The 16,241-nt window shown below is 41.6% G+C and overlaps 1 protein-coding gene across 1 annotated transcript in view; it reads left to right on the top strand.

Moving 5' to 3' along the window:
- Nucleotides 1–6,050, top strand: part of LOC134188505 (complement factor B-like) — a 13,841-nt gene extending 7,791 nt beyond the window's left edge. Inside the window, exons 5-9 of the mRNA XM_062656666.1 lie at nucleotides 1,939–2,100; nucleotides 2,169–2,348; nucleotides 2,409–2,585; nucleotides 4,180–4,872; nucleotides 5,153–6,050. Of these exons, the coding sequence (XP_062512650.1) occupies nucleotides 1,939–2,100; nucleotides 2,169–2,348; nucleotides 2,409–2,585; nucleotides 4,180–4,872; nucleotides 5,153–5,967 (2,027 nt within the window). The 3' untranslated portion in view covers nucleotides 5,968–6,050. The remainder of the gene's footprint in view (nucleotides 1–1,938; nucleotides 2,101–2,168; nucleotides 2,349–2,408; nucleotides 2,586–4,179; nucleotides 4,873–5,152) is intronic.
- The last annotated feature ends 10,191 nt before the right edge of the window (nucleotides 6,051–16,241 follow it).

Here is a 16,241-nt window from a genome sequence, read left to right as displayed (position 1 = left end):
ATTGTCAAATAGACGTTTCCTTTCGATCCTGGAAAGACGTATAAACACTCAATTCCACTTTCGTGTCAACCGAAAACGGAGTCCTGTAGTTCAATCCGTAATATAGAAAAGACGGCTAGGTACTGGGCCCGCAATATTTGTCTGCAGCTGCGCGTGTCGCTTTCGTGCTGCGCAGGGTGGTCTGCATTTCCCTGCGCCATCTCAAAACGTGAGTAATACCAGCAAAGAGATTTTTCAGGTTCTTTTGAATTTCTTCCAAGACAACCTTTCCTGTCTGGTGCCGTTTGCGGAAGAGATTTGGGTAAATTCTTCAGAGAATGACCTTGGCTTGCAGCTGCTCCAAGTAATCTGCGATCTGTGTTGAGTGGATAGCGGAAACTGTCGGGCTTGACGCTTCTGTAACCCAAGCTGTGCTAACTGTTTTAGGTCAGCGGAGTCGTAGTGCGCTGAGGCGAGGATTATTCCGCCATTTGAAGGTAGGCGTTGTAGAAACAGTTCGCGAAGGAAGGAACGGTCCACCGAACCTGCTTTGTCGCCCAGTAGTTGTTCCATTCTACGAACGATTTGTGACGGTTTCTGTCGACAAAATTCTCGGTCGTGATCAATTACTGTAAATTTTGATGTTCTGAGACTTCGGTTCGCCTTATTGGCTGCTCTGTGAGTGTCTCTTATGGATTCTTCGGCGGTGGAGTAAGGATAAGGTCTCTGACTTCAGTAATACTCAGGTGTAAGTGATGCCACCGCGTAGTTGAATTTCGTTTTCTGTACCGTGATACCACTATTTGTGAATTGAACTCCTACTTGAGCGATGCACACACACAGCTTCAGGTCCGACGGCCAGAATTGCGGTAGCGTGTTGCTGACTACGGCGAAGGCTGTTGTGGGTAACGCGTCGTTTACCATACTGTAATTTGACTCCAATGGCCACGTTCCGCATTCACAAATCAGCAGTGTAGCGGGTTAGACACTAATCTCTATTGATACAAAGTTTCAACCTAAAACAAAACTAAGCCAGCCAAACGCCTATAACACAATGTCGATAAAATGACTGAACTCCACCTATTTACAGTTCTCTATACGCACGCTCACTAGGCTTGTAATCTACTAATGTCTGTATGAGTTAGTTAATTAAAACTACACCTACACACGTACATTCATAATCACATCGCAAAACAACACAAACACGGTATATGTAAAAAAAGAGGGATGAAGAAAGGAGGGGGGAACAAACATTACTTTACGAGAATAGTTGGAAAGAAGGAAGGGAGAAAGATAAGAGATATGCAGGGTAAGAGAGGTGACGTCTGAGACGGCTGAGAGGGAGAGAGAAAGAGAGAGAGAGAGAGAGAGAGAGAGGCAGGCAGGCAGGCAGGCAGGCAGGCAGGCAGGCAGGCAGGCAGGCAGGCAGGCACGGAGGGAGAGAGAGAGGGAGGGTGGAGGGGGGAACAGGTGGGAGAGGGAGGGTGGGGGAGAGAAAGGGGGAGGGGAGGGAGGAAGGGGGAGGGGAAGGGAGGGTAGGGTCATGGGAGGAGGAGGGAGGGAGAGGGAGGGAGGGGAGGGTCAGGGGAGGGGAAAACGGGAGGTGGGAGAGGGGAGGGGAGAGGAGGGAGAGGGGAGGGAGAAAGGGGGAGGGGAAGGGGAGGGAGAGAGGGAGGGGGAGAGGGAGGGAGGGAGAGAGGGAGGGGAAAAGGGGAGGGCTGGGAGGGGAGGGAGAGGGGAAGGGAGAGGGGGAAGCAAAGAGGGGGAAGCAAAGAATTGAGTGATTTGACAAGAGAGGAAGCACGAAATCGACGGGAAAGAGAAGGGAGCGAGGGAGAAAGTTTCTATTATTTAGTCACTTTGAATTGATTCATAAGTTTTATCTTGCTAGTAATACACCAACCTATTGTATTAATGGATATATATATATATATATATATATATATATATATGTTTTAGGTTGTGAAAGTCCTTTTATTTCTAATCATGAAGTGAACTCTACTGAAGCAAACACAGGCACATTTGTTTCACTAAAGTGTTACCCAAGCTACTCATCCGTGGGTTCTGACTGGAAAGAATGTTTATCTTCGAAAACGTGGAGTGGAGACGCGGCGTGTGCCGGTAAAATGTGGCGAAATTCTTATAGAGATTAAATTAACTTGCATTATAGCAATTTGTGCTATTTACAGAATTGCATTGCTTTCCATCACTGTCAGTCCGTAATGGACGATTTCTTTATAAGAGTAATGATTCCGGAATTATGGTGACTTTAGCCTGTGACACGGGCTACAAGGCTCAGGGTGCTTTGCAATCCGTGTGTTCCATTAGTGGACGACGGCTCTACCTTCAACGTCCAAAGAATTGCTTGGGTACGTTTCGGACATGGTTTCTTACTGAAAATATTGTAGCATAACGTTGTTTTACTGTAGTTATTCGTTGCTCTCGTCCAGCTCTACCTAATGGAAGAACCACAATGACTGATGTTATCTTTGGGAGTATGGTCAGGTTTTCTTGCAATAATGGTTACACAATGGTTGGAGAAACAAATTCTACATGCATTACAAATGGAACTTGGAGTTCAACTGTTCCTACTTGCATCAAAAAAGGTTTGTTGAGTTAGAACGCAACTTATGTAGTGCTATTATTGCAAAACGAGGTGATGCATTGCATTACAAATATCAATTTATATTTGAGCATACTATTTTAGACAATAATTTTGCTACTCTGACGTATAGCCAAACTTGCATCGTAGCATCCGGTTACATAGAACAGTAGTAGTTTGTAAGCATTTTGTAATGTATTTTAGAGCATCTGTTAGAATATTTCGTTGTTATTTACTTGGCGGGTATTGATTTTATACATGTAAATGAAAGAGAAATATTAGGTAGTAGACGTAGTTAAGTTTGCTATTAAAGTCGTGTCTGTAACTCAACTGTTAGTGTCGCATTAAGTGGGTGAAAAAATCTGGAACTTTGGGGTTGCAGGTTCTAGTCTGGTATGAGCACTGGCTTACAAGCTCTCTTGGGCAAGCAATTCACACACAATTCCCTGAGATTAACAAATTGACACACAAACGATCATGAGTACTTGATTTGTTCTGCGACAAGACACGCTAGCAGCTACCGAACTTCGACTTGGCATTTAGCCGCTGAGGTCCAGATGAGACTATGAGTGCCATCACCTAAGTGCGTCACAATTCGTGCTCCTGCTTCAAGCCGCGCCTGGCTCGGATTCAGAGATTTCCAGAGCGGGGCCAGAACACCTTCGATCAAAGCTCATCTTTAGAGTCCCAGCTGTTTGGGTCGAGCGTGACGTGAAAGATATATAGCTAGCTCGTTACTTTAATTAAGTTATGTATTTGTAGGTGATTAAATAAATAAATAGTATACTTGGATAAATTTGTAGTATAGTTTTGTACTATGATTATACAGCGATTCACGATCGGTTTAGTGACCTTACTGTACCCTTGATAAAATAGGCAGGAAGGCAGATTGAGTGTATTTAGCTGTATTTATATTGGTGTCAGATAGCGTTTGAGATCATGATTATATAGCAATTGTGATCTTATCTCCTCAAGTGAAAGGTATGTGTGTATGTGTGTGTGTGTGTGTGTGTGTGTGTGTGTGTGTGTGTGTGTGTGTATGTGTGTGTGTGTGTGTGTGTGTGTGTGTGTGTGTGTGTGTGTGTGTGTGTGTGTGTGTGTGTGTGTGTGTGTGTGTGGAAATGAGTATGGCTGCAAGACCAAGATGTCTTGTTGTGGCGTCGCTTGCCGCATCTTCTGCTTACGTACCCGCGGCTGCCTAGCAACTCTCCCGAGAAGAATCTTTGCCACATACATGCCCAGAAACAAGAGAGGACTGATTGATTGTTTATTAATTGATGTTAGATTGTGATAGTATTATTGTCTTTTGTACCTTTCATCCCTATATTTTTGGGAAGCCTGATCATTTACGGCGGTAAAACAAGCAATGTGTGTAGTTGCGTGTGTGAGCGTTCCGGTGTACGTGTGTATAGCTATTAAAAACAACTGTCCAATAGCTGGATATCGCTTGTTGGCTGCCTGGCTGAGCGGGCCGCTATCTGTTTCCCATTCTTATGCTAATATGCATATAAAACTATTTATGAAGTTGTCTTGTTAATTCTTTATGTATCCACTTCAAGTAGTTTTGTTGCTCAAATATTTCTTTTTGTTGTTTACAGTATTTTCTAAGCCTTTCAAAGATCCGAGTCGTTTGCTTTCATCATTTCAAGATAATTTCTTTGGGAGTTTGATCACGTTTACAGCTGCGGCTCAACCTGTTGCCCAACAACGCCAAACCAAATTAATCCAGCACCGCAATGATGAAGATAATGTTGCATTAGATATTATCTTTGCGATGGACACGTCAGCAAGCATTACTCGTCAACGATTTGATAATCATTTGAAACCGTTTCCAAATATGGTTGCTCAATACTTTCCTGTATCCCCATTGCATACAAATGTAGGCGCTATTGCATTTGGCTACAGGATCTATGTCATTTCACATCTGACTGACAATCTTGACAATTTCAATCGCGAAATCAGCAGATTTGTTTATAAAGACGAAGGAGCTACTAATACTGGTCAAGCACTGTTGCTGGCAATAGAAATGTTTAACACATCTGGAAGACCATCGGCAAATACAAAGCGAGTCGTGATCTTGCTGACCGACGGCCATAGAAACATGGGTCCAAACATCGCGGCTACAGCCGAGCAACTGAAACTAAATGCAATAGAAGTATTCGCTTTTGGATTAGGATCTGCTGTTAACGAAGCTGAGTTACACACACTGGCCTCTCCACCAAGTGACAGACACGTCTTCTTGATCAAATCCTTTCGTTTATTTCGGAACTTTACGTTAAGCATCGTTCCAAGTAAGGATACTAACAAATATACATTAGCGGTGACGGATCCCAATGGTAGAGCAGAGAGCAATAATTCAATTGGTTGAAGCTTCTTCCAAGATTGGTAGTTTTCGCACAATTTTGCTTAAACACGAGGATGTCAAAATGGCAATTAACTATTGTTAAGTTAACTAGTTTAGAGTCATGTCTACTCGTTGGATGTTATATCTCTCTGCTAAATTCCTGGATCCGTCACCGATTACATACTTTGTATAATTGAAATTTTTGTTAACTGGTGTTTACATGACAGAATCGATCAACGAACACTGCGGAATTTCTGGGTTTCCTGGTTTTCATTCTCGAATCTACGCAGGAGATAGATCGGCATATGGTGCGTGGCCATGGATGGCGGCCATTTTCAAATTTAATCGATCGTCTTCAATGTGGGATTTTACTTGTGGAGGTTCTCTTCTTAATAACCGATGGATCGTAACTGCCGCTCATTGTATTTACGATGAACGTGGAACTTCTCAAGAAATAGTGAGAGTTCAACTTGGCAAGCAATATTTGTATGTAAGCAACCCACACGAACAGACTTACACAGCAAACGTCAGCACAGCAATAATGAAGGAATATAGCCCATTCACAATCGACAATGATTTTGCTTTGTTACGTCTAAACAAGACTGTTACCTTCAACAGGTTTGTCCGACCAATATGTTTGCATCAGGATCCCATATACTACCAAAATTCTTCAAGCCTCTATGTCGGTCGGAGAGCTACTATTATCGGATGGGGAAGTTACTCTTCGTCTCACTCAGAGTTATCTCCAGTTTTGAGAGAAGCTACAGTTACCATAGAAAGTAAGTCAGAATGCAATCGAGTCTTATCTGTAACACACCTCACAGACAGCATGTTATGCGCTCAAAGCAATAAAACGGATGCTTGTTGGGGAGATAGTGGAGGACCCATGATGTGCCAAGATCTCAATACTAACCGTTTTTTCCTTTGCGGAATAATCAGCTATGGACGTTCACGAAAATGCTCAGCAGGACATGGTGTATACACAAACATTATGAAATTTGTGACTGGCGTAGTTTTTCCTACTCTCCATAATAACAGTTAGGCTGGCAGCAACTAGGCTACAGGGCATGTGGCTTTATCAACATGTGCGCCTGCTCGGAATAGCAAGCTGTAGTGTGCATTTTGAACCCCGCATTTGTCAATATAAGGAATTGTTGCATTGATGTGAGCAGGTTTGCTGTTCCGTACTGTACAAGAAAAATTCTTTAACGTATGATCTCACACTGCCTGCATGCATTTATATGTGTGTGTGTGTGTGTGTGTGTGTGTGTGTGTGTGTGTGTGTGTGTGTGTGTGTGTGTATGTGTGTGTGTGTGTGTGTGTGTACGTTTGAAAGACATTACACATAAATAGATGTATCTACAGTAAAAGATTACGTGTTCTTTTTGACCTATCCGTTCTTTGTTTGTTTTGGTTGGAAGAAACTACAACAACTTAGCTTCTTGTACAGTTATAACATTAACACTTGGTTTTATTTCCAGCGATTTATTAGCAAGCTTTGAGCATATCGTATATAATTGCTCAGATAACTCCTTACTACGTATAAGACAAGCAACTAGCATGGTCTTGTTTCACGCATGCGTACTCTTACTTACACAACTTCACTTATACATGTTTGCGTACAGCAGATCTCTGAAAATTCAGTACCGGTGTTTATTTTAAAGTTTTAGCAACTGCTAGATTCCTTAAGTCATGCAAAAGAGAAACGATGTAGTATCTTTCAGCTACTTCTAGATAATCTGCTGGCGACATATGGCAGAGTCGCTGATGGGTACAACTATACACAAAACATGTACTCGACCTGCGATACTATCGTTCTTCCCTTTAAGCCCAAATATAAGTATAAGCTCGCTCTTCCTTATGCTTGGCACGCGCATAATCCCAAGGCTTACCTACGGGATTCTACGGTTTTTTAGATGGAGAGACACACCGTGTAACCATGCACGTACTTATCAGCAACAGCAAGTGGACATTACAAATGGCTGCTGAATTGGATATTATGCAAATATGGTAGTGATATACATCGGACTAAAAAATGAGGCTAAACAGTCAGCATACTCATCACTGTAGCTACACGACATTTTACCTTAATGGCTGTAGTGTGTATATATAAGCACATGGAACTGATGGTGGTACAACTTGCAGACTTTGTTTGATCACGGTGACGATAATCGCTTGTTTGATCACCTTCCATTTGCACAGTCTGCTGTCTACAAGTCATTGTTTGGTACCCCTTTCTTCGTTTCTTTGCGACAACATATCCTTCGTTTGAGCTTCGTCATCATGGATTGCACGCAACTTTACTTTGCGTCAGCACTGGGCCTTTTCTGGATGGACATGTACGTCGTCAGGTCTTCCTCTACACGTATATTTTACTCGTCTGTATAAACCTTGTCATCATGGATTGCACGCAAATTTACCTCGCTTGAACGCCGGTCGTTTTCTATTGTGTCCATGCACGTCGTGATGTCTATCCATCCATCCATCCATCCATCCATCCATCCATTTGGGTGATGACTGCTTTGTCGAGGAGTATATACGAGGGAAGGTAGATGAATGGGCTAAGCGAGTGTTGAACGTGACATTAATTGCAAAAACGCAACCACACGCTGCTTACTCAGCATTTACACATGGTTTGATAGGGAGATGGAACTACCTGCTGCGTACAGTCAAAGAGATTTCACATCTACTGGCTCCACTGGAGAAGGTCGTCCGTCAACAATTCATTCCTTCTCTCACAGGTCAAACGGCTATCAGTGACGAAATGAGATGCCTTCTAGCTCTACCCTGTAGACTTGGTGGCCTAAATATTATTTACCCTACAGAAATGGCTGATTGGCACTATCAATATTCAGAACGAATTACCGCCCCTCTTGCAGCTGAGATTGTAAATCAACAACCTTCCTACTCTGTAGACAAGGAAGAAATTCAAAAAACAAAAAAGGCATCAACGTCAGAGAAAGAAGCAGCCCATAAATCAACCTTGAACAGGTTGAATAGTGACGCATCTCCCTCGCTAAGAAGAACCATATAGTCCGTCGGCCAACCTCCCAAAAGACGCTTCTTTATGAAGTTGCGTAGCCCCCCAAGCCCGGGGAAGTTTTGATAACTCTAAAAGATAAAGTAGTATGACAGAAGTCCAACTGCACTTGTTTGCCTCTCCATACCGGGGCCGTTAGGTAGCAGCACGTCAACAAAATTAGGGGCGTGGCACACACGTCAGTAGACCAAGCTTGGTAACTCTGTTGTCGACAGAGCACTCCAAACGGGTAAAAGCGCATCATGCAAACTACTGAGGCATAAAGCATCCATTGTGAACATGTTAGCTCGCAGCATTAGCCAAATAGCTTACGATCTAGTATCACACGTGATCACATGACACGCGATGACGAAACGTTTTGAGTTGTGCATCTGTCAACTTTTCTAGAGACCTAAACTAAACCAGATTGCTCATTAGCAGTTCAACTTCTATTGAGGCAGCAGTAGAACAAACTGTAAGCAAATAGAAAGCCGTACCAATGCGAAGTAGGCTGCCAACAGAAAGCATAGATGTCTCGGCAAGCAGGCATCACGTAGAATGAAAGCGCTGCACAGCTACCTTGTTGTGGACTATGAAACGGTGTCTGCTGTTCTTCTACGAATGGAAATCAACGGTCCTTCTGTAGTACTCTTGTCCAACCTCAAGTCTCAGACACGTGGCCTCATAACCTCGTCGCTTTGTCATTTGGCTGCCTTCATAAGAGTCCAAATTATTTTCTGAACGTGTGGGAAACAAGTAACACGCCAAACAGACGATGATCTGCGTTTATTTACGTAACCTCATGTAAAGAATTGTGATGCGGGGGCGTAATGACTACTTCCGGTACCGTGATCGAAGTCTATGGTACAGTACAGTACAAACATTCACTTCCAGATTGTGGTCTAGATCAACTTCCAGTTAGCAATATATAAGTAAGAGCTTTCGCCTAACTACATTAGTTTATGTGTGAGCAAACTACTTGTTGTCTCCTTTCGACCAAGTGTTCTTACTCAGCTCTAGCTCAGCTTTCAACGGTATCAGAGGTGAAGTTGTCAACTAAACAGTTATGTACCAAACCGAATGTCAGAGATTTATTGTTGCATTATTGTTGACCTTGACAGATCTCAAATTCAAAATCATTTCGCAGTTTTGTTTTGAATATCATCAGATGTCTTTGCAGAGAGTAAAGATAGCAAAAATTGACTCTGAGCACTGCCTGTGCCATATTCGTCATGATATTACCTGTCCTCTCACGGCTCTTACACAAACCAGTTGGAGAACGTTGCAACATGCAGCAAGCATTCCCTTAGACGACGTCTTTACGGTTCCTCAGAATTCTTGCACAGATGAATCGAAACCGATAGGAGCTTATCACAGACAATGTTAACAAGCATACACGAACAAAAAGGCTTTAGACAAACTTCAGTGCAGCCGAGATGTTGGCATCTTTGAAAGTAGTTTAATAGCAGAGTCGCATAATATTCTTTGCAAATCCACAAACTGTAACTGGAGTCGGAAAAGTAGCTCTATCGTTGCATGACGAAGGCAAACTCAACATACAAACAGAAGAATATGAAGACGACCAAGACCTGCATTTAAGGCCAGAAGTTACGGCAGATGTTTCGATATACCGACAACTATCGTGTTTCTCACAGGTACAAAAAATCGTCGCCGCTTCATCAACTGGACGCAAGTAGGAAGAAGTCTCTGAAGAGAGCTTTGCTTAATTAAACTTGCCAGGATACCATGCGTTCGCAGGTAAAGGCAAAGTGCAAAAGTTGCACCACTGGAACTTCTAAACAAGAATGAGTCGTTTTGCACTGCTATGCAGCTACTTGGAAAAGCTTTGACAGTAACATGGATGTTTTGTTTAAGAAATGTCAACCTTACGTTTGTAAGATCTACGGTTACCATGACGTCGCCACCGACATTACTACTGTGGTGCAGCACAGCTTCCTCCTACCCAAGCCGCTCTGAAGATACATATTAAACAAGCAAATTATCAGCCTGGTGTATGGCGACGTGCAATGGAAGCTAATCCTGATATACCATCTTTCCACAATCAAGGTTGGCAGATTGGTGATGACAATGAGGCAACTATTGAATGGACGACGAAGCCACCGGCACCTGTTGACGTTTTGAAACGGATCAGTTGCAGCTGTAAAATCTGGGTGCAGCTCTAATTAGCTAAGCGCTGCTCTTGCCAGCGAAGCTGCTTGCCATGTACAGATGTGTGCCAATGCGACAATTGTGAAAACCCTATTCCGCGTGAAGTTTTTCAGGCTGCTTCCACTATAGCATCTGCGAATGAGTTTGCAGCTGATAATTTTGATGCAAACTCTAGTGATAAACATGATGAGTAGGTGGCTCTTTACATTTCATTGGTTATTAATTAATTATGTGTAGGTTCTCTATGAAATCATTAGTCCACTAGCTAGTGACTAAAATGACTCTGAGCGATTTAGTACAGCCGTAAATTTAGGCAATTTATGTCAGTAACGCTTACGACCAGTTTTCGATGGTCTTATGTTAATTATTGTACACTTGTACTAACGTCTAGATAGTTAGTATTACAAGTACGTGTGGTACATCCGGGAGTTTGTCACGACTTGTGAGGTATTTACTGTCTTTCCAAACGCCCAGGGTCACGTTACTGTTGCAAGGCAGTCAAACGCAGCAGCACAAGTGCAACAGCAGTGTAGGAGTTTTCTTTCAACAACAGAACTACTGGCAATGTGAGAAATACTAGCTGGAGACCGCACTTCATTACCTCCAGCTCTAGAAAAGACAGCTGCACTAGTTGAAGCCTTCGCGTGATATAGCTAGTGTATACAGAGCTTATGCATGGAACCACGTTCGTCTCTTACTCTCGGTTCGCTGTTGCTGCGAATTTGCGTGGGCGTGGCCTCAGTCAATCTAGTTGTTCTTGTTACTCAGAAACGGCCCCGTTTCAAGATGGCAAACAATCGCAAATGCACTCGCATGGTTTCTCTTCGGCGATTGCAACTACGGAAACTTCCCCGGGTTTGGGGGGCTACGCAACTTGTCGCTTTCTGGTGTTGGCCGACGGACTAATAGAACTGGCAGGAGAAAAGGAAGCATCGAGCTGGTTAACTGTCTTGCCGATCCAACATCATGGATTTCATCTACCAAAGTGTGCATTTAGAAATGCCATTTGTTTAAGGTATGGGTTGTCACTGAAGGGCGTTCCCTCAAAGTGCTCATGTGGGTCAACATTCAATTTTGGCCATGCTATGATATGCCCCAAAGGAGGATTTCCAACAACCAGGCATAATGAAGTGAGGGACATCACTGCAGATTTGATTAGTGAAGTATGCTTGGATGTGGTCATCGAACCGAGGCTAAACCGCCTCTCAGGTGAATGCCTACAGAATCGCATTGCCAACAGGGACGAAGAGGCACGGCTGGATGTTTCGGCAAGAGGTGTATGGCGTCGTGGTGAACGCGCATTTTTCGATATTAGGGTGTTTTACCCGAACGTGCAAAGTTACCAGGAGATGACCTTACCGCTAATCTTCCGGAACCATGAACTTGAGAAGCAGAGAGCCTATGGCGAGAGAGTCAGAGAGGTTGAAGGAAGTAGCTTCAATCCATTGGTGTTGTCGTCAACTGGAGGCATGGGAAGAGAAGCAAACACTTTCTACAAACGACTAGCCAGCCTGATCTCAGACAACAGGACACTTCCTACAGTCAAACAATGGCACTAATACGATGCAGACTGAGTTTTTCTCTACTACGATCTGCAATTCTTTGTGTTAGAGGGACGAGGTCATCGAAGCGCCATCCAGTACATCTTGACTGTGCTGACAGTATCGTCAGTGAGGCTCGCCTCACTGTCTAAGAACTCTTTTAGAACTAGTATATTGCATTATTGGTACAAACTATCGGATTCTATTCGATGTTGACTGTTAGACAACTAGCCTGTAATAGAGCATCCATCCATCCATCCATCCATCCATCCATCCATCGATGCATCCATCCATCCATGTTATCAAGAAGACATACCGACATTTTTCAGTTTTTTCTCTAGTCGTCATTCATGGAGACAGTTGCAAATTATTAAATCATTGTATGTATAGGACTTAAGAGTTCTTTTTGTTTGTGTAGTTTTATTTATTTAGTTTAGATCATCATATAGCTTGTAATAGTACAGATTTATGAAAAAATATTTATTCTACAGACAGCAAGCCAGCCAGCCAGACAAACAGACAGATAGACAGACAGACAAACAGCCTGACAGCCAGCCAGCCAGACAGACAGACAAATCATTTCTTTAAATAGGGCGAGGAAAGGAAAAATTTCTTCAGTCACTTGCTTTGCGTTCACGGGATGGATCTTGTCAGCGCAACATTGCCGAGCTCCTAGACTATTGGAGAAAGAGATTCAACGTACAATTGCAACGGTGTTGTGGCGGCGTAATCCAGCGCAAGATGTCATCGTCGTGCTGGCAGGTTGCTTAAAATGCTGTTGTTTGTCTTAGAGTATTTTAGCCTTAGCTTTTGTTTTGCTTTGTTCTTGTTGTTTGCAGTAGTTTTCTAGTTGGAACTGTGACTATTTCTAGTTTCTGTTGTTTGTAGTCCTGGTATATGTTTGGGGTTGCTGTAAAACGCAGACTGCAGACTACGCAGACTGCAGACTGCAGACTGCAGACTACGGAATGGGGACTTTCAAAGGCATGCGCACTTACTTAGCTAAAAACATATTTTCACGTGCTGGTGTTTCCGGTGTGGCAGCGGATTTTTTCCGAAGTACGGTGCGCCGCGAAGTTGTTGCAGGTGGCTCCTATTGCTTTATGGGGCCACACCTTACAGAAAAACACCTAACTCTCGCATAAATGTTACTTCTCTAGTCGGGACCCCTTTCACAGATTTCTCTTTGTTGTTAACAATGGCAGCGCTGAATAGGATTGAAACTAAAGCAGTGAACAATGGGATGTAAAAATGACGAGCTAAATAGAGTGTTATCCGGGACCTGTTTAGAGAAGACATGCTACATACTGCGTTACTTGGTAAGCCAAGCTGATACACAAGTCAAGCCGAAAGTGTTGAGTCAGGTATTCATCATTGCATATGTACAGAGCTGCCATTTTATACATATCCAGGGCCGGATCCAGGAATTTTAAAAGAGGGGGTTCACCTGGTAGCATTTATTTATCTAAAGCATTACTAATTTTCTCTTTTCTAGTGAAATTACATGAAATTATTGAACCACGCGTATTCGAAAAGAGGGGTTGAAACCCCCTGAATCCCCCTCTGGATCCGGCCGTGATATCTGATAGCCAATATCGAGTTTGTAATGCCTTTCAGTCTTGCCACTTTGAAGGTTATCGCGTCCAAGCCCACAGCAACGAGCCGCATAACTTTTAGTAGGGCAGTCAGTAACTTACTGCAACAGCTTTCAGTTCGCTTATTTCAGTCTACCGCAAGTATGATTTGCACAAATTAGTTTGCGATTTGAAACTGAGTTTGACTTTTGGAATTTGCCAACTTTGGCAGGGGACTGTTAATTCTCTGAAATAAGAATACATATATATGTAAACATATATTAGTAAAATTGTTTATTATCTAAATAGCTGTAAGCAAGCTTCGCTGGGAGTAAGCTTTGCCAGACAAAAGAGCAATCGATGTACTGTACATGTATCTTCTGCAGTGCATCAGCTGTATTTCTCACCGGGTTGTGTAACATTGTAAAACCAATGAAAGCTTTCTGAATTTTATTAGTGTCAATTAAATTTCTATGCAGTAATTGACTGCTTTGTCTACTATATAGTTATTGCAAAAGTTGAATATATGACTGAATGATTTTTTGCTGATATACGACATGAAATACTGGGAGACACTAATATTAAGAATGCCGTTGTTGCTGGTGTTCAGTGGTATCAATGTTAAATATTTTTTATATTAGCATTGCTAAGTTGTTAAATAAAATAATAGCAATCTACATAACAAATGTTTAATTTTTTGCAATATGAGTAAAGACACAATTATTGCACGGTTATTTTCTGGACAGTTTGGTAGGATTTAAGTTGGCTTCATGGTTAAAATGTCCATGTCTAGGCTTGCTTTTGTGGGACACAATTGATAACAATTTCTTAGTAGACAAATATTCTACGAAAAGTCATTCTGGTGAAACAATTTTATAGGAAATTATGTTCGAGCACAGTGAGGACAATTTCTACTTGAATTTGACTTATTATGGATTCTAGAATGCCAGATGATAGTTACTCTATCTACAGCACAAAATATATCGTATTAGATTGCATGCAGTTATAACGATATGTCAATCATTTATGCAAATGAATCCAGTTATTAGATTGGTGCAACATATTTACAGCACTGGTTATAAAATGTTTTTCCTTTGTGTTCATTGCACACAATGTGATGCAGATCAAACTGTTTATCATGGAAGAGATCTAGACTACTCTTGACCTGATTAAGATTTTTAATTAACATAAACTAAACTTACGCAGCTGTGATTGTAGATTTACGTGCATGTGCAAGATTTTGTTGTTCAGAGGGTACTCACATACAGCGGAATGTTGATGAAAGAATTGCAGGAGACACTAGGATTTTGTAATAAGTGAATGCATCCGGATTGTTGTTGCACATTACGAACATTAAAACTAAATTTATCACATCAAGGATTAATTATTTTGAGGTTTGCTATAGCGAACTCCACTATATCCCTGTGCTGTTTATAGAAGTATTATCTACCTACATGTTGGCAGTGGCTGTTGGTGCTTTCCATTTGGGTGTACGGTATATACAATAGATGTAAGTATATGTACATACATTCTACACATTATACAGATGCCAAAAATACCATTCTTTGAAAGTAGACGTACGTGGCTCAAGAATAGAGTTTATGAAGTATCCTGAAAGCATTGCTGACTGTAAGTGCTACAGGTTGTGATAACATAAAATTAAGTCCAGATATTGATCAGTTTCTAAACGTGCTGTTGCCAAAGAACTGAAGGTTAACAGAATGACCTATACTGGCAACAGCATGTCAACTTGGTTCTTGATAGGTACTTTAGAACTTCACGATGTCAAGTTTGGTGTAAACAAGATGCAACAACAGTTGTATCAAACCTGAAACGGTGCTTAGGAGCCTTGGGCTGACTTCATAATTGCATTCAATGAACAGACAACATGACATTAATATAGCTAATGTAACCCATAAAAGATCTGTCTACCATTCTTATAGAATTGTTCCTTCATGTCATGTATCCAAGCAGACAGATCATCTAGTTGAGAGCTGCTAAGGTAAATGTATTGTTTCCCATATTTATAAATAGAAGTTTGGTATTGTTGACCGCACATGCACCAATACCTGAGCAAAGCAGCTGCAGGTACAAGGTACATGTCAGGCATTGTGTGTTTTGCTGCAAAGTTGTTGAAGTCCATAAGCAGGTTATTAGTAGCAAACACAAAATCACCCACAGTTTTTAAATGAGGCTTGTTGACAAAGCATCTATAATCCATCCACAGAGCAACACGTAGGTCAATATTTAGCCAGCGCTCTCCCTCTCATATTGGATGTTCTCTGAGCTGCAATGAAATAACTGTAAACATTAAATCATTGAGTTGAATATATATATATATATATATATATATATATATATATATATATATATATATATATATTGCTCATCAGCAAAGTGACAAAAAGTCAGTTGTCGTTCATATCTTGTTGCTCACGCTCACTTGAGCAAAAGTGTACATAAAAATGACCATTTCTTTTGAAAGTGTGAAGACCACCTTCAGAAATTGTTGCAACAAGGTGGAAATGACAAAATTGTTTTTGTCTGCCATATTTGTAATGGATGAATATGTGTGTTGTTAGTATGTTGCTGGGCAGACACGCATTCCAAATGATGTCTACAAAATTATAATATAACTTACTATGGTATCATCATCATCTTCTGCTTTCCATTCTTCAAAGGTTGCCTCTGTTTGACATAACCGCAATAGAGAAGTGTTAAACAGCTCACGTTACAAAGTTTCTTTATCGATTTCCTTGATTCTTGTGTCCCCACCTTTGAAGTCTGTAACTTTTACTAGTTGATGTAACTGTATGCTGTCACTATCAAGAGCCTGACTGCTGATGTCTTTATCCGAAATCGGAACAACCTGTTTGGGTCACACTTTAAGTGAAAACATGAACATGTGACATCAAATAACAATATTGATAATACTTGTAAATTTTCTTCTTGTTGGTGTTACACTATAAGTACCATACATTATTGCAACACATTCATTGCAGCAACTTCATAT

The sequence above is a fragment of the Corticium candelabrum genome, chromosome 13, assembly GCF_963422355.1.
Source record: "Corticium candelabrum chromosome 13, ooCorCand1.1, whole genome shotgun sequence".
Lineage (NCBI taxonomy): Eukaryota > Metazoa > Porifera > Homoscleromorpha > Homosclerophorida > Plakinidae > Corticium > Corticium candelabrum.
This window is presented reverse-complemented; position numbering and strand designations above follow the sequence as displayed.